At 46.7% G+C, this 19,135-nt stretch overlaps 1 protein-coding gene across 7 annotated transcripts in view; it reads left to right on the plus strand.

The window, feature by feature from the left end:
* The window catches only part of gatad2ab (GATA zinc finger domain containing 2Ab), a 47,814-nt gene that overhangs the window by 25,878 nt on the left and 2,801 nt on the right, over positions 1 to 19,135 (plus strand). For 3 of the 7 annotated variants that reach the window (XM_066695885.1, XM_066695882.1, XM_066695884.1), the window contains exons 2-10: positions 4,439 to 4,715; positions 11,240 to 11,366; positions 11,596 to 11,727; positions 15,688 to 15,774; positions 16,025 to 16,156; positions 16,420 to 16,617; positions 16,993 to 17,266; positions 17,400 to 17,800; positions 18,129 to 18,330. In XM_066695885.1, coding sequence (XP_066551982.1) covers positions 4,447 to 4,715; positions 11,240 to 11,366; positions 11,596 to 11,727; positions 15,688 to 15,774; positions 16,025 to 16,156; positions 16,420 to 16,617; positions 16,993 to 17,266; positions 17,400 to 17,800; positions 18,129 to 18,330 — 1,822 coding nt within the window. In that variant the 5' untranslated portion in view covers positions 4,439 to 4,446. Of the gene's footprint in view, positions 1 to 3,940; positions 4,137 to 4,438; positions 4,716 to 11,239; positions 11,367 to 11,595; positions 11,728 to 15,687; positions 15,775 to 16,024; positions 16,157 to 16,419; positions 16,618 to 16,992; positions 17,267 to 17,399; positions 17,801 to 18,128; positions 18,331 to 19,135 lie in introns of all 7 variants that reach the window. The other 4 variants (XM_066695883.1, XM_066695879.1, XM_066695880.1 and 1 more) reach the window with 4 other exon arrangements.

A 19,135-nucleotide genomic window follows, 5' to 3' on the forward strand; every position in this document is an offset into this window, starting at 1 on the left:
GGGGAGGACTGGGCTGAACATGGCCTGCCCAGCACACAACTATACAACTAAGAACTAAAATGGCCACTTCTCCTGTGTTGTCTTTTTAAACGTAGCCCTCAGGAAGTCGGGAAATGGTTCTTTGCATTATTTTCGGTATCAGGATTCCCCACTTGTGACTTCTGGCTTTTCCAACCAGTTTCCCTGACTTCTGAGTCACTTAGCTGGATTGCGCCACGATTGTCAACACTGCTGCATCTTCCACCGAATGGCATGTTTTTGGCAAGCAGTGGCCCAGTGAGGAATGCTGGGATGCACAGCATGCTGCTGGAGCACTAGGCCACTTGGAATGGAAATGCCTTTTCCTTTCAGCACAGAAGTCCTCTGTGATTTGAAATTTTTTACGGCGGCACATTTGTCTTCCGCCACCGTTCCCTGGCGTAGGCCGCTTCTGAACGCAGCTTGGCCTTCCCTCTGAGGAGTCTTCGTTCTACATGTGCTGTGATCCCTGTTTGGAGCTGTATCTGGGGCTTTCCTTTTTTCTGGAAGTATTGAGGACCCCTTGTTGGTTACAGAGTCCATGAGATGGTACGTGAGAATTCATGAAACCAGTTGTTTTGTGTGTATTTGTGCACAATGTATAGTAGTGCAACCTTCTTGGACGTATTTGGATTTTTTTTTTTTTTTCTTCTGGAGAAGTGCAACTTTGACACAGTTGCCACATTGTAACAACTGTCTTAAGTTTGTAAGATCAGTACTTTGACACTCCAAATAATAGAGCTTTTCAGCTTTTTGTTATTATTCATTTTCCAAAGCTTAAGGATTTTAAGGCTTCTTTAAGGAGTACATGGGTACAGACTGGGTAGCACAGACACCCACGCAGTATTGTTTAAAGCTTGTTTGAGTGGTTAAAGTAGTTTGAAGTGCTCTGAGCAGTGTCATGAGCTCTTGTGGGCTGAAGGTGAGCAGCACATTGTCCCAGTTCCATTATAACACCATTCTAAGCCGGTCGTTAAGTGTGAGCTGCCCACCATTAACAATATTAGTTCAGTGTTTAAATTAATGTAGTGTGTGCCCAGCTTCAGTCTCCCCTACACCAGTGACCTCTATTACCAGACTCCTGTGATGCTGAGGTGTGGCCACATCAGCTTGGCGTAAGACGAGCAGACTGGGAACCACTTCTGTCTTTTTCCTGTTTTGACTGAGGAAGGTGTCCTGTCTCCATGTGCTCAGTCTGTGTGGAACTTCATGCAGGGGCTTTGTTCAGATGCGAATTGAAATTGAAAGGATTGTTGTTTTTTTAAGAGCTTAGTGTACCTGCACACCTGTATGTTCAACTGTTTCTGGACTTGAGTGCACAGGTTTTCTTTAGTGTTGCCCCCCTTCCTGAAGTGTGGAAAAGACTCGCAAAGAAACAATGGGAGTTTGGATTCGGAAGATCAATAAAATAGATTTTTTTTTTCTTTTGGTGGGGTGGGGGTTGGCGAGGAGGGCTAGGAAGACATGAAAAAAATAACTTTCCAATCATTTCTGTAATTTCATCCCTTTCTGATCCCGTGGAAGGGACTGTAAAGATGCATGACATTTTACTGCGTTCTTCAGCTGATTGATAATTTTCAGGGAGCATCAAACTTACCTTCTGAAGAGATTTTTTATTTTTATTCAGCTGAAGAGCTCTTCATCTAAAGGTGGACTTTTCTTTCTGACACTCAGATGTTTCCTCAAGAGGTTCCTGAGCCTAAGGGGTTAAACGTTGACGTGGGCGTACTCCTGCTCCGATCTTGTTTGTGTAACGTTTACATTGTATAGTTGCTAGATGGTGATTTCCCAGGGTCTGTGCAAAAGAGCTTCCTTTCAGTGGTCTAAAGGTTGCAGCCATTTTTACTTTGCAAAACGATGTAGCCTAAACAGCAAAAAGGCATATTCTTTAATATCAGTAACATTGAAGCTTCGTGCCCTTCAAACACGTTTTGATTGTGGGAAGAGTTAAATAATAGGAATAATTAACCACAACCAAAAGATTGAGTAATGATCAGTATTGAATTATTTCCCACAAGGTTTCCTAAGACTTGTTAAAAAAAAAAGTTGGTCAGATAAGCTCCTGAATATTATGTAATCGTAAAGTCCAGAGAGAGTGGGCCTACTTTGAACTCTAACCAAAAAAAAAAGCAGTGAAGAGATGTTGAACAGCAGTAGAAGTGAATCTCTCTCACTGTGGAAAAGTGTGTTCTTGGCAATTGCCGTCTTTGCTCCACACTAGGACTGAGAGTGGATTCGGCCTGAGGACAGGAGGCAAACTGTCCCTTTAAAAACTGCAACTGCACCCGGTAATGATGCTGTCTGTCTCCCTCCACCCCCCCCCCCCCCCCCGCTGCCAGACTTGTGTTTTGGAATGCCGGTGGCGTCTCCCTCGCAGACAGGCGTTACTGGCTGTTTGTGCTGCCAGTTCGTCTCTCGGAGGGTTAAAACCTGCTTCAGCCTCTCTCGCCCGCCAACCGGTTCAGACCGGTTCTCAGGAAAGTGCTTTTGTGTCTCCCAGTGAATCCTGGGAAGGGTCATGTGGAGCCCCAGTGATGTCATGGGGGATGAGAAAGACCTTGAGTCAGCTTTCTTTATCAGATGAGAAATGTGCGTGCATGTTGTGTGTGTGCGTGTGAGACAGGTAGGCTGTGGAAATGGTGGAGGAGTGATCCATAGGCCTAATCCCACCACAATGCTGCGGGTATCCTTTAAGCCACAAAGAGAAGTTTGGGGGTGGGAATAAGTTTGAAAAGTTTTCACCATGGAAGGGGTTAATTTTTATGTATTTTTTTTTCCCTCCGAGCTGCGCGCTTCCTGTCCTTTGCCTCTCTGACAGAGGGCCTATATGTATATATTTTAAGGTATGAAATTAGTAATTCAGCTATGAGGCTCACAGCAGATTCTACTACCCCCCCCCCCCACACACACACACACACTTAATTTCATGAGGGTGGGGTGCATATCTGTCTCTCATATCATGGCATCAGCCAGCCCCCCTTAACAAGAAAGCGAGCGGCTGTGCTGTCAGTCTGTCAGGTTGTTGTTTTAATGGCGTGGCAGATCTCTTGCAAAAGGGGGAGCCCTGCAGGATGCATGTCGGCCTGCAGGGGTGTTCACGCTGCTCCAGTGTTACTCTGCGCCTGATCTCCGCTATCATAACAGCACTGATGGCTGGATTATTATAATCGCCTGGTAACTGGCACCCAGGTGGGTTTGTGTGCCAGGTTGGCCCCTGTAATTGTGGCTGGTGAGAGAGCTGGCTTTGCCATGGGCATCGCAGCTGCAGGGCGACATGCTGTTGGTTTGAACATTTACAGCTTTCTTTATTTAGGTTTTTATTATTTTAATGCATAAGTATGTGTTCAGTGGGATAATTCATGGGAATTAGAATTGTGCGATTTGGCAAGGGTACGTGTTTGCATTCTTACCGGCAGTGAAATCACCGCTACCCTTTCATGTGTGTATAAACACTGAACAGCCAAAATGATCAGGCACAGCAGCTAAAAGGCACCTGTTCACTATGTGTTGAATAGCAGGCACATAAGATGGCTGAGGAATAGGGTGCCCTTCCTGTCCTAGTGCTCAGAGAGATTTGAATAACCTGATGAACCATTCCAGTTCCTCTCCCAGAGGTGTGCTATGGAAGTGAAGGTCAGGGCAGGGTGAGGCTGCGAATCTGCTTGAGCCAGTGTGTCCCAGGTGTTATCAAGTGCGTGACCCTGGTACAGTCCATTACTAGACCTGTCCCAATAACTGTGGAGACATTTTAAATCGGAAATATTGGACAGTTGTATCAATAACTTATTATAAACAATCGAGATGAATACACTTTAGTACTGGAGTTGGAGACCCCTGAAAGCATGTCTTTGGGGTGCCGCCTATCCTGGTGTCCAATTCATTGAACACCCCCCCCCCCCCAACATCTCCTTGTTCCTTTCAGAAAGAGAGAGGGGAGGGTGCGTTGCTGGGATCGGCCCTGGCTCTGTAGCAGACGGGACTCTGAAGGAGCCCTGAACTCCACAGTTGCGGGATGAGCGGCCATGCAAACGAGAGCGTGTCTTTAAAGGACACGACAGTCCAGGACTCATCTGTACTGCAGCTCACCTCCGGGATAAACTGCTTTTCCGCCCCAGAAGGTTTTGTTTTGTAGCACATCATAAAAATAAAGTCCCTTTTAGTCGCGTGGCTCTAAGGATTCTAATATTGCTGATAATAAAATACAACCATTCTTCTCTCTCTCTCTCCTTCTCCTGCTCTTGCCCCCCCCACTCCCTCTCTCTCTCACACATATACATTGTTTTACTGTATTTATTTTTATTTTTTGTGTAGGAACATGAATTGGTAAGGAATAGACAAGTTGGATCACCGTTATGATTTTGATCACGTGTCACATGATGAGCGTTCCAGTGCTAACAGTGGGGTCTGTGTGTGTCTGCAGGTGCGGAGATGTCCGAGGAGGCGGTGCGTCAGACGCGCAGTCAGAAGCGGGCCCTTGAGAGGGACACCCTGCCCGGCGAGCTGGACACCAAGAAGTTGAAGCTGGAGAAAGGCGAGCTGGTGAAGAGCGAGCCGGGAAGTGGGGGCGAGGCGGTCAAGGTGAAGGCAGAGCCGGCTGCCAAGGTGCCCAGCCTCCTGAAGGCCGGGGAGGTGAAGGCCACTATCAAGGTGGAGGTACAGACTGGAGACGAGCCGGTGGACATGAGCACCTCCAAGGGGTGAGTAGCCACCTTCCTGCCTAGATCGCTTCAGGACTGCTCTGTTTTTTCTTGAAGTGCTGTGCCTCGCTCCCTTCCTCCTCCTCCTCCTCCTCTTTCTCCCATCTGAGCCCATGGAAGACAGATATGTCCCATGTGGAGGCCTGGTAAATTGGCAGGATAATTCACTCTGGTCATGTCTGTCAGGGACTGTGGAGGCAATGTGCAACTAACTGCTTCTTGGGTCAGCTAATTGAGGCCTTCCCCCAGCGCGCCTTGTTAGAAATTCGCATTGGTTTTGTTTTCCTCATTATCTATTGAGTGGTATGGTTTTACCCCAGTGGGCTTAAATAGTGACCGGAATGCTGTCAGTTTTTGTGAGTGAAAGACTTTGATGATTTTGAAGTGCAATGCTGTCAAAACATTTGCCAGAAAAACGTCTGCTTACAATGTGGAAAGTGATGCTTCGGACTGAGTTTTTTGTTGAGTGGAAAGCAAACCAAGTTTGGAAGAGGGTTTTGATTCACATCCCATTGCAGTCTTGAGAGTTTCTAGATTTATTTGTAAGCCTAATTCCTCTTGTGGGGCTATTAAAATGAACATATTTACAGTACTGTGCTGGGGATAATGCTTGGGTCACTCCAGATAACCAAGGCTTATTCTACTGTAACTGTGTGTGTTTTCTAATGAAGGCTAATGAAGACTGGTGTTAGAGGTTAGTAGAGCTTTTTTCAGATGAGTATTTGGGGCATGTTTGTATTAAAAACAAAAACTGAAAAAGCACCTGTATGGCTTAAAAATTTCAGAATAAAGGCATACGATATTCTTCATTGCTTATCTATCTTTTCCACAGAGTGGCAGTACCGGTGTTGTGGTCATGGTATTGATAAACTTTCACTGTACTTGTAGGTCCTTGTCCAAATGCATATCGTTGTTACTTCGGTAATGCCTTCTATTTGAACACAAAGAGAGAGCCCTGATGGCCATAAATTCTTGGAGGTCTTTGTATGTATGTACAGTGCCTATTGAAAATCTGTACCCCCTTGAGCTTTTTTCTAAAAACAATTGTCAGTAGCTATGAATTTCATGCATTTAAAGGAGGATTTTCTTCCATCCGTCTACACACCATACTTCACACTGCTATGGGGGAAAAAAGTTTTTGTGAAAATTATATTAAAAATAGGAAAGTGAAATATCATAATTGCATGTCCCCCCCCCGAGTTAATACTGTGTGGAAGCTCCTTTGGCAGCAATGTGAGTCTGTAGAAATGGGTCTTCAAAACAGTTCAAGTGCTGTCAAGTTCCTTGAGGAGCATTGATGGACAGCAATCTTCTAGTCATGCCACAGATTTTGGATTGGATTGAGGTAGGGGCTCTGACTGGGCCACTCCAGGACATTTACCCGTTTGTTCCTTAGCCACTCCAGTGTAGCTTTGGCTGTGTGCTTCGGGTCATTGTCATACTGAAAGGTGAACGTCCGTCCCAGGTTCAGCTTTCATGCAGGTTTCCTGGTCACACTTTGATCAGTCTTGGTCATGGAAGCCTGTTGCTCTTGCAAAGTTGACATGATGGTAACCTGGTGGCCTGATGGTAACCTCTCTGATCAGTCTATCATGCTTGGTCCTGATCTAGGCAGGGTCTTGGTGGTGCCATACACCTTCCACTTCTTAATCATCTTGACTGTTCTCCAAAAGATATTCAAGGCCTTTGATGCATTTTTGTATACCCATCCCCTAATCTGTGCCTTTCAACAAGTTTGTCCTGGAGTTCTTTTGAAAGCTCCTTGGTGCTCATGGTTGAGTCTTTGCTTTGTAATGCACTACCCAGCAGAGGGACCTTAGAGGAACTGCTGAATTTAGCCTAAAATCATGCGAGTCACTACAGTTTAACACAGGAGGAGGCCACTTTACTTGAGGTGTGATTTTGAAGGTGATTCCTTACACCTAAGATTATTTAGGATTGCTATTACAAGAGGGGTGGACATAAGCTGTTTTGGTTTTTATTTTTAATGTTCTACAAATGCCTGGAATATTTGTGTTTCACTTGAAAGGTGTGGGGTAAGATGGGTAGATAAATGAAGAAACGTATTTTACTGTATTCATTCCAAGCTAGGCAAGGCAACACATTTTGAAAGGGGGTGTAGACTTTCTATAGACACTGTATATGCAGTTAATGAGTAGGTTATTGAAAGTTCAAGATGTGCAGGAGAAGATGAAAAGTTCTGAAGTGTTTGGGTTGGTTTCTGCTTTGTTGTGTGGCTGTCCTGTATCGGTTTGTGTTAAACTGCACAGTAAGTGGGCACTGAAGTTCACACAGGAAGTTTTGTTTCTGCTTCTGAGTTTCCCTCTCTGCCGGTTTGCCCCCTTTACAACTTTCAGAGGCAGCAGCAGCAAGCAGCTCCATTTTCTCCTGCACCTGAACCCTGCCTCACTTCACAAAATGAAGGCTATGTGTCACAAACCGGTTCCAGCCGGCTGTTGCCATGGTTTCCACATTGGAAGGAACAGTTAAAGAAGGGGAGGGGTTGGGGGGGGTGCGTGTGTCTGTCACATGACTGTGGAGGGAAATGCCTGGGTCATGTGACCCTTTTGGTAGAGTGATTAATATACAGGAAGTGATTACAGTCAGCTCTGAAGATGTCGTCTGCAGATACTTAAAAAAAAGTTTTTTTTGTTTTTTTTTAAAGGGGAACAGGGGTCATAACTGCCCCCCCACCCCCACCAGTAACCCCAGTCCTATCCCACTGCCATCCCCACTGCGTGACCTGTTTTTTGTTTGATTCTTTTGGTATTTATCTACTGTAAGTTTTTTTTTTTTTTTTTTTTTTCTTCACTCCCACTGTGACAGCATAGGTTAGATCAGATCATTCCAGCCAACACTGCTTCCTCACACACTGACAGAGCATCTAGTTTATTTTTTCAACAACTACATCATTTCATTGGCTTTGGTTGGAACCCCACCCCCCCAAAAGTTTTTCAAGAATGCAAGTACACGGGGGAAATGTACGTCTCGCATTTATAGTGTCCTTGATATATATATATTTTATTGTGCTGTTTCTAAGCATTTGAAACCCAGATATTTTCTGACTTCTGACGGGAAGTCTTAGATCCAGTTTCCTGGTCCCTCTTGCTGAAATGGTAGTTGGAAAGAAGTGGCATAAGGATCTTTGACTTTTGTTACCTCTACAGTTCCTGAATGTTGGGTCAAACTTCTTAGAGGGGTTTGAATCTGTTTGTGGTATCTTGGGAAAGACTTTGTTTTTTCTCTCCTTGTTCAAAATGCTAATTTTGAGGAGATTCATTCTTAATTTTTTAGGTGAAGTAGGGGTGGTGATGAGAGATGCCCACACATCTCAATAATTAATCTGCATAAATAGTCTGAATTAATGATAGATTTTGCAGCCAGTTTAAAGGGTCATGCTTACTGCAGTGTTTAAATTGCCCGATCCTTGTGATGCACAGAGCTGATCCATTCTTCAGCACTTCCCCTGTCTGGTGTAACTCGTCTCAAAAGGGTGTCCAGGTTTATAATTGAACACACAATTTATGCTAAGTAGAAGCTTTCTGTGTCTCAAGTCTGCATATAAGAACAAAAACACATTATAATTAATGTACTAAAATGTGCAGTATTGTTTAACATTCCACCCTAAAAATACTGTTTTATTGTTTAAAGTATTTTACAAATAAAAACATTTCAATTTTTTAATACTTGTGATTAAAAACTTTTTTTAAATCAATTCTTAAAATCACTTAAACTTTTTAAAATCTTTGTGATTTAACGAAAACAAAAAACTTAACTTTAAATAAACAAGTGCACAAAACAACAAAACAAATGTGATTAAAGCAAAACTGCTAACCAACATATACAAAGTCAAATACATTGAAAATAACTGAAAATGCACTGGACAAAATAAAGAAACAATTAAAAAGGTAAAAATAAAAAACAAACAAAAACGGTCCAATGCATTTAAAATTAAATCCAAAACAGACAATGTATTTGACAAAAAAAATAGAACAAAACTAACTGTTTAGGGTTTTTTTGGTTTAGTGTTTTAAAAACAACTAAATCTTTAAAAAGTTAAAATTCATTCTTAAAAGTCATTTTAAAAACAATCATTCATAAAATGGTTAAAAGATCTTGGACTAGGGCTCCAGCAGGGGGAACTGACCGTCCCCGGAGGTGGGTCCCATCATGGGATCCTGAGCTCCCCCAGATCTTGTATATGTCAGTTCTTATAGGCTTCCTCCTTGCCCCTCTGATGGACCTCCAGATTGACGTAGTCCCTCACGAGCACCATGCCCCTCCGCGCGATGACAATCGGGTCCAGCTCCTGCTTATTGAATAGACAGATATTCCGTCCCTCCCACAGGGCCTGCTTCACTGCGCAGACGACACGCCACCAGCACCTCAGGGTGGAAGATGTTAATCCCCTGGCAGGACCGTACAAGATCTGCCGGGCGGTCGCCCGCGCAGGAACGGCAAACCTGTGGAGGAACGGAGAAAACAGGAGCCAGACCCTGTAGGCGGAGGGGCAATCTCTAAAGATGTGAGCCTCCGTCTCCTTCCCCAGGCAACCCTTATAGGGGCAGGTGTCATAAGGAGCTATGCCCCTTCTGTGCATGAACACTCGGGTGGGGAGACACCGACTCACAGCCATCCAGGAGACATCTTTCTGTGTATTCGTGAGGCAAACGTGCGTAGCGTTAGCCCAGATAAACCGGCAGGTTTCGGGAGGGAAATCTTCTATCCGGCTGGTCTCCTGGGTAGATCTCATCTGGCTACAGATGGTCTTATAATCCCAGGAGGCCAGCACAACTTTATGGAGGCCTACTTCGAGCGCAAAGGCTTGGAGCGCCCTGTAGAACGGCGGGGGATCCCACGAGTGCGGCCTGGTGTTATCCATGGCGCAGAGGCCGAATGGTCTCAGGCTGCTGGCAGAATAAAAGCGGTTCATAAAACTCACTTTCTTGCCAGCAGCCTGGATGTTCTTGACCACATAAGCCAGCCCCTGCGCCTTTATCAGCTGCACAACGTCCGGGACCCCCCTGCCTCCATCCAGGGTACCCTTCACCATCTGCACTCTTTTCAGCCTCTCCATTTTGCTCCCCCAGACAAACCGAAATATAATTCGGGTCACTAGTTTTGCGATGACCTTGTCTAAAAATTCCACCCTAAAAAGAAAAGTGTGTTGAGAATGAGAGAGCTGGGCGAGAGATGACATGCGACACGGTGTCAGGGAGAACTGTTGGAATATCCTGGCAAAGACCTGGAACAGGTCCCTTAGGGGTGGCGCCGAGGGAGTGAAATGGGGTTACGGGGGTCACAGGGCTCCAGGGTGTCCTTGCTCAGGGTTGCTCGGGCCTGTAAGTTGCCAGTCTGGCCGGGGACAGCGGAGGCAGCGTACGGTGGTCCTGGCACACAACCGCCCCCCCCCTTCCACTGGGCCTCCCACACTGGTGCTGCGGCAGGGAGGGGTCTGGACAACAGCAGCCACTGTGCTGCACTGGAGAGGCCAGGGAAGCTACTGTGCTGAAAAGTCAACACGCTCCCCCTCCACCCCCTCCTCCCTCTCTCTCTCTCTCTCCCCCCTGGAGGGCGGGAGTGGGGGAGGGGTACGGGGAGAGGATGGCTTCTCCAGTTGGACATTGGAGCCACCAAACCAGCTCCCTGACGGACCTGCGGCAGACTTCACTTTGTGTCAGTCTTTGCTTCGCGGCCCTCCTGCTCGTGGATTGGGAGCCGGGGGCTGTTGCTCCTGCTATCCCAATAGTCTAGTAGCCCATACCAGTGCAGAAATGGGCAGAGACCTGAGCCCAAACAGCTGCCCTTTGTTTGTTTTTGTTTGTTCGTTCTGCTAAATTACTTGAAAAAGTTTATTTCCCAGTAAAGATGAGGATTGAGACACTGATGTCGTCTGGCCTTTTTTTGTTTTTCTAAGCTTTTGTTCAGATACCGCTACACTGGTGTACGGCCCCTCCTTCTCCCGCTGCCAGATGGACAGTATTGATCAGTGGTCAGCTAATGCTGCGATACTAACCCTGCTATCCTCCCTGCTGACCAGTAGTGCTCCTTGGGGAAAAGAGGGAAAATGACTGTATATCACCCTCTTGTGGACAATCAGAGGAATTTGTACAGCACGCCAGTCTCTGGCTGAATGTGTTGACTGGGCCCAGAGAGACGCATACAGGAAGTGTGGTCGTGCTCTGTGGCTGACATGCGTCAGATAGTTTAGAGAGCCCTTCTTCCTGACACTTTTGGAATGTAGCCTTTCTTATACACTTATTAAAGCTGTGGTTTAAGGTTGCAGTTTCCAACTTCAGCAACCCCAAAGATTTGGGTACGTTTTGTTTGTGTGGAGTTTATTCTGGTATAAAGAATTGGTAGTTCTGAGTAGTGTCTGTGGTTTCTGATTGCGAGATTGTTTTGCTCTTGCTGGGTGGTGATCTGTTGTTCCCCCCTTTTACTGTCTTAAAGGGGAATTAATGATAATCCTGAAATGAGTATTGGTGTGTGTAACTTTGGTTTGTGTTTTTGTCTGTTCGCAGTGAGATAAAGAAGGAGAGGCGTGTGCCCTCTCCAGACATCATTGTCCTGTCCGACAATGAGCCCTCCAGTCCGCGCATGAACGGCTTGAGTAGATGTTCGAAGGAGACCAACACCGAAGCACTCATGGTAATTCTTGCTGCCTGTCCCCAATGACTGTACTGTAGCATGCTGGTCCTCCCCACTTAATACCCACAATGCAGTGCTGGTGGAACACTGGGGATTGTAGGCCATTCCATTTCAGAATCCTGAAGCCAAGCCAAAGTGCTCCGACTGCTCCCCCTCTCTCTGTGGGTGCTCGCTCCCTCCCTCCCTCCCTCTCTCCCCTGACGGTGCTGTGTGTCGGCTCTCTCCACAGAAGAGCAGCCCGGAGGAGCGCGAGCGCATCATCAAGCAGCTGAAGGAGGAGCTGCGGCTGGAGGAGGCCAAGCTAGTGCTGCTGAAGAAGCTGCGACAGAGTCAGATCCAGAAGGAGACCTCTGCACAGAAGGTATGTCCACAGCCAGCCTCGTTCTGCCCAGCTGCCCCTGTTAACCCCCACTGGTGGCCACATTGGCGGTGTGAGGCTTTTGACCACGAACCCTTAAAGTATAGAAAACCGATTCAGAAAATGAGTTCTTCTGTGAGTGTAAGGAATCTTGTGCTTTTTGTGTTGATTGAGTGCTTAACTAGGTTTAACCCTCAGAGTACTAATGTCATGGCAGGACACGTCAGAACTACAGCTCTCACAAATCACAGCACTTGGTTAATTTAATTTTACATAAAATACAATGACCATATATAACCTAGATATCACAAGAAATGTAAGACTGACGTTTTTCATTCTTTCTATTAATTTGTGTATTGAATACAGAAATGTGAATTAGCAAAGAAACCTATTATTTATTCCGATTTATTCTCCAAACATCATTTTCTACGGTGGCTTGTTGAGGACATGAAAAAAAAAAAAAAGAGCCCCTGGTTATCTCGTGATCACGACATAAATTAGCTCCCATTAACTCGTGATCATGACATAATGGCCCGACATTACGTTATTTCTCGCTATCAGAGAAAGTGGAAATTATGTAATTTTCATGAGACAATGCTGAGACTGGGGCAGTGCTGTCAACACATTCGGGTTTATTTTCAACAAGGCTAATGCAGACACATTGTTTTATGCCTTTCAATAATTGAAGTGATCCTGAAACTGTAGCGAGCTTCATTACAACACAACTTCTTGGTTAATGTATTGGCTACTCACTGGACTGAAATTTTTTGAAATTCTCGTTTCTTTTCTAAGTGTATTATGGTTTCCTCCCATTTCCACCCAGTCCAGAGAGATGCGGTTCAGGTTAATTGGTCACTCAAAAGTGCCCATTGTGGGTATGTGTCCATGGTGCCAGTGGGGGTTCGACCGACTGGTCTGGACCTCCGCCCACTGGTCTTAGAGCAAACAATGCGCTGGCATTTGTTTTAGTTTTCTTGACACCAATAAAAACTATCCAAACTACAGTCATAATAATCATACACCTGTTCATATTAGCATATTTGACGTGTGCTTATTTGTAAATACTCATTCTGCATAATGAACACATTACAAATAATGTAACTCCTCAGAACAGCTTTAAATCTCCTTAATTAGAAGGTTGTGTGTCGTGTAGCGGGCTGAACACAGCGCTGTGGAGACAGAGGGGCTGAATGAACGTGGTTCGAATCCTGAGTGGGTTTTTTTTTAAATGTGTTGGTTGGACACGTATTTATTGTTATTACTATTATTATTCCGTACAATAGTGGGATTAAGTCTGTTAACCATTGAGTATAGTTATAGTATATAGAAATTATATATTTTAAGCCTTCATCTGTGTACACTTACTGAGGTCCCTTTTGATAAGCATGACATTGTTTGTGTATGGTTTTATAGATTTAACTGTTACATATGTAGTGGTCTCAGTCCACTGTACGTTTTTCACTTTGATTACTTTGATTGATTAAATACACCTATATCACATTTGCACGTTTTGTGTTCTCCCCCTCCAGTCCCCGTGCAGTTCGATGTACACTCACCTAAAGGATTATTAGGAACACCTGTTCAATTTCTCATTCATGCAATTATCTAACCAACCAATCACATGGCAGTTGCTTCAATGCATTTAGGGGTGTGGTCCTGGTCAAGACAATCTCCTGGTCTGAGTATTTCGCAATCTGCTCAGTTACTGGGATTTTCACGCACAACCATTTCTAGGGTTTACAAAGAATGGTGTGAAAAGGGAAAAACATCCAGTATGCGGCAGTCCTGTGGGCGAAAATGCCTTGTTGATGCTAGAGGTCAGAGGAGAATGGGCCGACTGATTCAAGCTGATAGAAGAGCAACTTTGACTGAAATAACCACTCGTTACAACCGAGGTATGCAGCAAAGCATTTGTGAAGCCACAACACGTACAACCTTGAGGCAGATGGGCTACAACAGCAGAAGAGCCCACCGGGTACCACTCATCTCCACTACAAATAGGAAAAAGAGGCTACAATTTGCACAAGCTCACCAAAATTGGACAGTTGAAGACTGGAAAAATGTTGCCTGGTCTGATGAGTCTCGATTTCTGTTGAGACATTCAGATGGTAGAGTCAGAATTTGGCATAAACAGAATGAGAACATGGATCCATCATGCCTTGTTACCACTGTGCAGGCTGGTGGAGGTGGTGTAATGGTGTGGGGGATGTTTTCTTGGCACACTTTAGGCCCCTTAGTGCCAATTGGGCATCGTTTAAATGCCACGGCCTACCTGAGCATTGTTTCTGACCATGTCCGTCCCTTTATGACCACCATGTACCCATCCTCTGATGGCTACTTCCAGCAGGATAATGCACCATGTCACAAAGGTCGAATCATTTCAAATTGGTTTCTTGAACATGACAATGAGTTCACTGTAGTAAACTGGCCCCCACAGTCACCAGATCTCAACCCAATAGAGCATCTTTGGGATGTGGTGGAACGGGAGCTTCGTGCCCTGGATGTGCATCCCACAAATCTCCATCAACTGCAAGATGCTCTCCTATCAATATGGGCCAACATTTCTAAAGAATGCTTTCAGCACCTTGTTGAATCAATGCCACGTAGAATTAAGGCAGTTCTGAAGGCGAAAGGGGGTCAAACACAGTATTAGTATGGTGTTCCTAATAATCCTTTAGGTGAGTGTATAATTGAATAATTGAACTGTTGCCAGTTAAGGGGTGGCCACTCCTTTGATGTGTAGTCCTTCAATAAACCCGAATGTGTAGACAGCACTGCCCCAGTCTCCGCATTGTCTCATGAAAATTACATCACTTCCGCTTTCTCTGATAGCGAGAGATAACGTTATCTCGTGATCATGACATAACGGCCCGTGATCGAGTTAACGGGAGGTAATTTATGTCATGATCGCAACATAATTTGTCGTCCTCAACAAGCCACCGTAATTTTCCAAATTAACCTGGTTTATAAACAATTAAAACAAAAATCAAAAATGTGAATCCCCAGAATGTTTTTTTAAATACAAATAACTTCAAGACATATCATCAGTTTTTTGCAAGGAGCGCACCTATCTCGAGGCAATACAACGTGCTTACCTTCAATGGTACTTTCTTCATATAAATTGCTCAATATGTTTACCAACACAACCGTAATGCATTTGCTGCTTTGTTCCTACACCCTATATTGTTCATTTATTCACTATTTGTTTATGTAGTTAATACAAAGTGTTGAATAAATACAAATGTATCTTCAAATGTACTTTGTTATTCATAACAATAATACATTTACATTCCTGTACTTTGCGTTGATAGTAACCAGGTATGTTGAGTACATCCCGCACCACTACTTCTGTGTATTTCTTCATTAGTTTTAGTTTTTTTTGTGTCAATTAAGTACTTTGGGTTGAAAAGGGGATTTTGACATTTAACTTGACCATCGGAAATTAACTAGAACAGTCTTCCTCTGTACCGTCACCCCCTCGCATCTAAACTTGTGCCTCCGCCTCGTCCAGATTGCCATCATCACTGTCTACAGTGCTGAACAATTTGCCCAATTAAGATTTATCAGTCTGAAGCAGTACAATAACCAAAAAAACACTCCTTGTTTGACTCCCTTAAAAGTACACACTAAATCCACAGTTTTTTCCATATCCTTTAGGGGATTTTTTAATCAATACAAAAATCTGTTTTAAAAGCTTTATTGGTTAATAACAAACTCTCATTTGTTACTATGTAAAATAGTAAAAAAAAAAAAAAAAAAAAAAAAGTATATTTTGAAGTCCTTTGAGTGTTCAGTAAAAATGTAGGTGACATCACCGTGGAGGTCAGCGTATTTCAGTCTCTCTCATTCTCTCAAATTCAAAACAAGCTTTATTGGCATGAGATGATTACACACAAGTATTCTCTCTCGTTCTCTCTCTCTCCTTCTCTCATTCTCACATTGCTGTCTCTGTTCCCCCTACAGCCCACGGGCTCCTCCAGTTCTGTGGCCACGCCGCCCCCACTGGTCAGGGGCACTCAGAGTATCGCAGCCAGCAAGGGAGTCCTGCAGGTTAGTGCAAACAGCGCCCCCACAGCACTGACACTGTGATACACACCCACAGCACTGTACTACGCTCACCCACACACCAAACACACACGCATGCTGAAAGCGCGGTGTGTTCACAGCAGCAGCAGCACTTCCCTGCACACCCTCCACATTGCCCCTGGGCAGAACATGTGCTAACACAGCGATGGGTAGATATAGATGTGTGTGTGTGTGTGTGTGTGTGTATTGTGTTAACCGTAACACTCTCCCTCAGGTGTCGTCGGGCCGCAGTTCTGGCGCAGTGATCCCTCCTCCGCTGGTGAGGGGGGGACAGCAGGTCTCCTCCAAGCTGTCATCGCAGCAGAACGCACAGATCGTCATGCCTCCCCTAGTCCGAGGAGCCCAGGTCAGCACAGCAGTGTTACTGCCACTGGGCCTCCCATTGATCCACAGGATCTCAGTCTTTTACTGTCTGCTCCAGAGATTACTGTTTTGAAAAGATTTAACTAAAAAATAGTTTTAAATGATCACATAGATTAACTTGTCCTCTTTTTCTCTTCTCTTCCTTCTGTCTCCTCCTGTCCACATCTTGTCGCTCCTGTGCCTTTCCTTCCTCCTCCTCCTCCTCCTCCTCTCCCCTGGTCTGTCTGTGCCCATCTGTCACATCAGCCCATCTCTGTGTCTCCCCAGCAGATCCACAGTCTGCGGCAGCAGCAGCAGCACTCGGGCACTGGGCCTCCTCCTCTGCTGCTGGCGCCCCGGGCCTCGGTGCCCAATGTGCAGATCCAGGGCCAGAGGATCATCCAGCAGGGGCTGATCCGAGTGGCCAACGTGCCCAACACCAGCCTGCTGGTCAACATCCCGCAGGTCAGACGCACAACGGGCAACAACATCCAGCTCTTGCTTTTCCTCACTGTTGTAGTTTCACTCAAGTCCTCCTTTAGACATCACGAATCCCCTGCAGACACGTCTGTATTGACCACACTTTCAGCTCCTCCGCTTTTAAAGTCTGGGAGCTTCAGAAGAAAGCCAAGAACTGAAACGTGTCATTCGGCCCCTCAGAGGAGCCCCGGGGTCCCTACGAGGTCTCTTTCATGCCCAGCGTTACCCACTCTCCCGGTCAAATAAAAATGCCTCTAAACCTGCAGTGAGCTCCTGCATCATCTTGTGCCTTTTAAACATCCCGCAGTCTCTCCTCTGCCCCCTTGGTGCTGGACAGTAACCCTCCTCTCTCCCCCTCAGGCCTCCCCGACCAACATGAAGAGCTCGTCGGCGTCGGGCCTGGCCGGGAGCAGCGTCATCTCCTCCGTGAACGCCAACGACTCCCCCGCCAGCCGCCAGGCGGCCGCTAAGCTGGCCCTGCGCAAGCAGCTGGAGAAGACCCTGCTGGAGATCCCGCCACCCAAGCCGCCGGCACCTGAGCTCAACTTCCTGCCCTCAGCCGCCAACAATGAGTTCATCTACCTGGTGGGGCTGGAGGAGGTGGTGCAGAACCTGCTGGAGACGCAGGGCAAGGGTGTGTAGATGCACACTGAAGCATGGCCACACAAACTGACCAATCCACACTTTGGATACACCAGTATGTTGAGAGATCAAGATGCTGCCTGTTTTTCTTCTCTAATTCCCATTTCCTCCTTTTCCCGTCGCAGGGAAGCAAGTGGTGCCGACTGCAGTGGTGCTGCCCGTGCCCAAGGACCCGTACACCTGCGCCCAGTGCAAGACGGACTTCACCTGCCGTTGGAGGCAGGAGAAGAGCGGCACCATCATGTGCGAGCACTGCATGTCCTCCAACCAGAAGAAGGCCCTGAAGGCCGAGCACACCAACCGGCTGAAGGCGGCCTTTGTCAAGGCGCTGCAGCAGGAGCAGGAGATCGAGCAGCGGATCCTGCAGCAACAGGCAGCCTCCCCCGTCTCCTCTGCGACCTCGTCCTCCTCCTCCTCCGTGAAGAGCAGTGAGGGCCTGGTGTCCCAGCAGATCAAACAGGCCCGCAACGCCTCGCTGACCCACAACCGGGGGGCCACCATCGTACGCCACCACTCCATCAAACAGGTGTGGGGCAGTGTGGGGGTCTACTGTGGGTGGGAGGGTGCGCCGGGGGTCTCCACAACTGCACAGATGGTTCAGGTCCAACGATCTCCAGCTAAATGTGTCCCAAAATGTGTCCCACTAATGGAAGTGTGAGCTGGTGGGAAACTCTTCACCTGATCTCTTTCAGAGCCAGAAACATTTTGTCAGGAATTGGCACTGGGTTTCCTTGATCATGAATCCAACTATCCAGTTTAACTGACCAGTGCAGTGCAGTGCAGTTTTTTTAACCCCAGGTCTGAAGCTTATCAGACACTTGCTAACGTGTGTTTTTGTGTCTGTGTGCACGTAGAGCCCCGGTCAGCTGTCTCGGAGTGCCCAGTCCGCGGGGGCGCGGGCTGTCCTGCACACGTTCTCGCAGTCCTCGCAGCTCCAGAGCGCCGCCGCTGCCGCGCTGGTCACCAGGCCAGGTAAGCATGCCGTGCGTCACGGGAGCAAAGTGAGCAGCAGCAGCGCAGCCAGTGCCTGGAGGAAGCAGCAACCCCTCAACACAGGTAGATCTCGTCCGCCCATTGTCGGGAACCGCACTCGCCCTCCACACCTCTCTCTTCCTCTTCCTCTCCTACAGGGCGGCCCACAACTAGCCCTGCCTCAGTCTTCCCACGCTGGTTAGAACTTAGTGTTGGTGCCAGCTTTGTACGGCCCTGAATCTCGATCTGGTTCCCAAACGGCATTTCTAGTCTGGTCTCGTCTGTGAGAAGCCACACCTGGGCCTCCCTGTACCGTGTCTGTCTCATGTGCGATGGCAAGACTCTCCACACTCTCGCCTGATCCGCTCGTGCACTGGATGGCTGTGTCCTGGGGAAATGGAGGCGGAGGACACAGCCATCTATCCATACCCCTGTGCCGGAAGAATAGATGAGCACCGATTGGTCCTCGCGGTTCAGGGGGAGTGTCTGGAGAATCATGCCTGGGTGCATCACAGTGTTGGGTCACTTTGGGGTCTCGCTCTCTCCTCTTCCTTATCTCTCTCTTTCTCTCCTGGTGGTGGGCAGAAGTTATTGTTAGTGTTTGTTGGCTGCAGCATCCTCTTGTTTGAGTCCCCCCCCCCCCCCCCCCCCTCCCCCAGAGCACAAGTAGTGGAATTAAGATTTGTGATGGCAAGGAACAGTTGCGGTCTCAAAATTAGTGTGCTCCCTCATGAAGTATTTTTATTTGTATGATGTTCTTGTGTGATGGAGTAGTATTATACACTCTCCAGTATTGGCATTGCTTTGGCAGTGCTCCTGTGATGACATCACTGGTGGGTGGGCACACTACCGGTTTCCTCGCTCAGAGGAAGCTGTATTTGTGCTGGGG

The sequence above is a fragment of the Amia ocellicauda genome, chromosome 22 (assembly GCF_036373705.1).
Source record: "Amia ocellicauda isolate fAmiCal2 chromosome 22, fAmiCal2.hap1, whole genome shotgun sequence".
NCBI classification, from domain to species: Eukaryota; Metazoa; Chordata; class Actinopteri; order Amiiformes; family Amiidae; genus Amia; species Amia ocellicauda.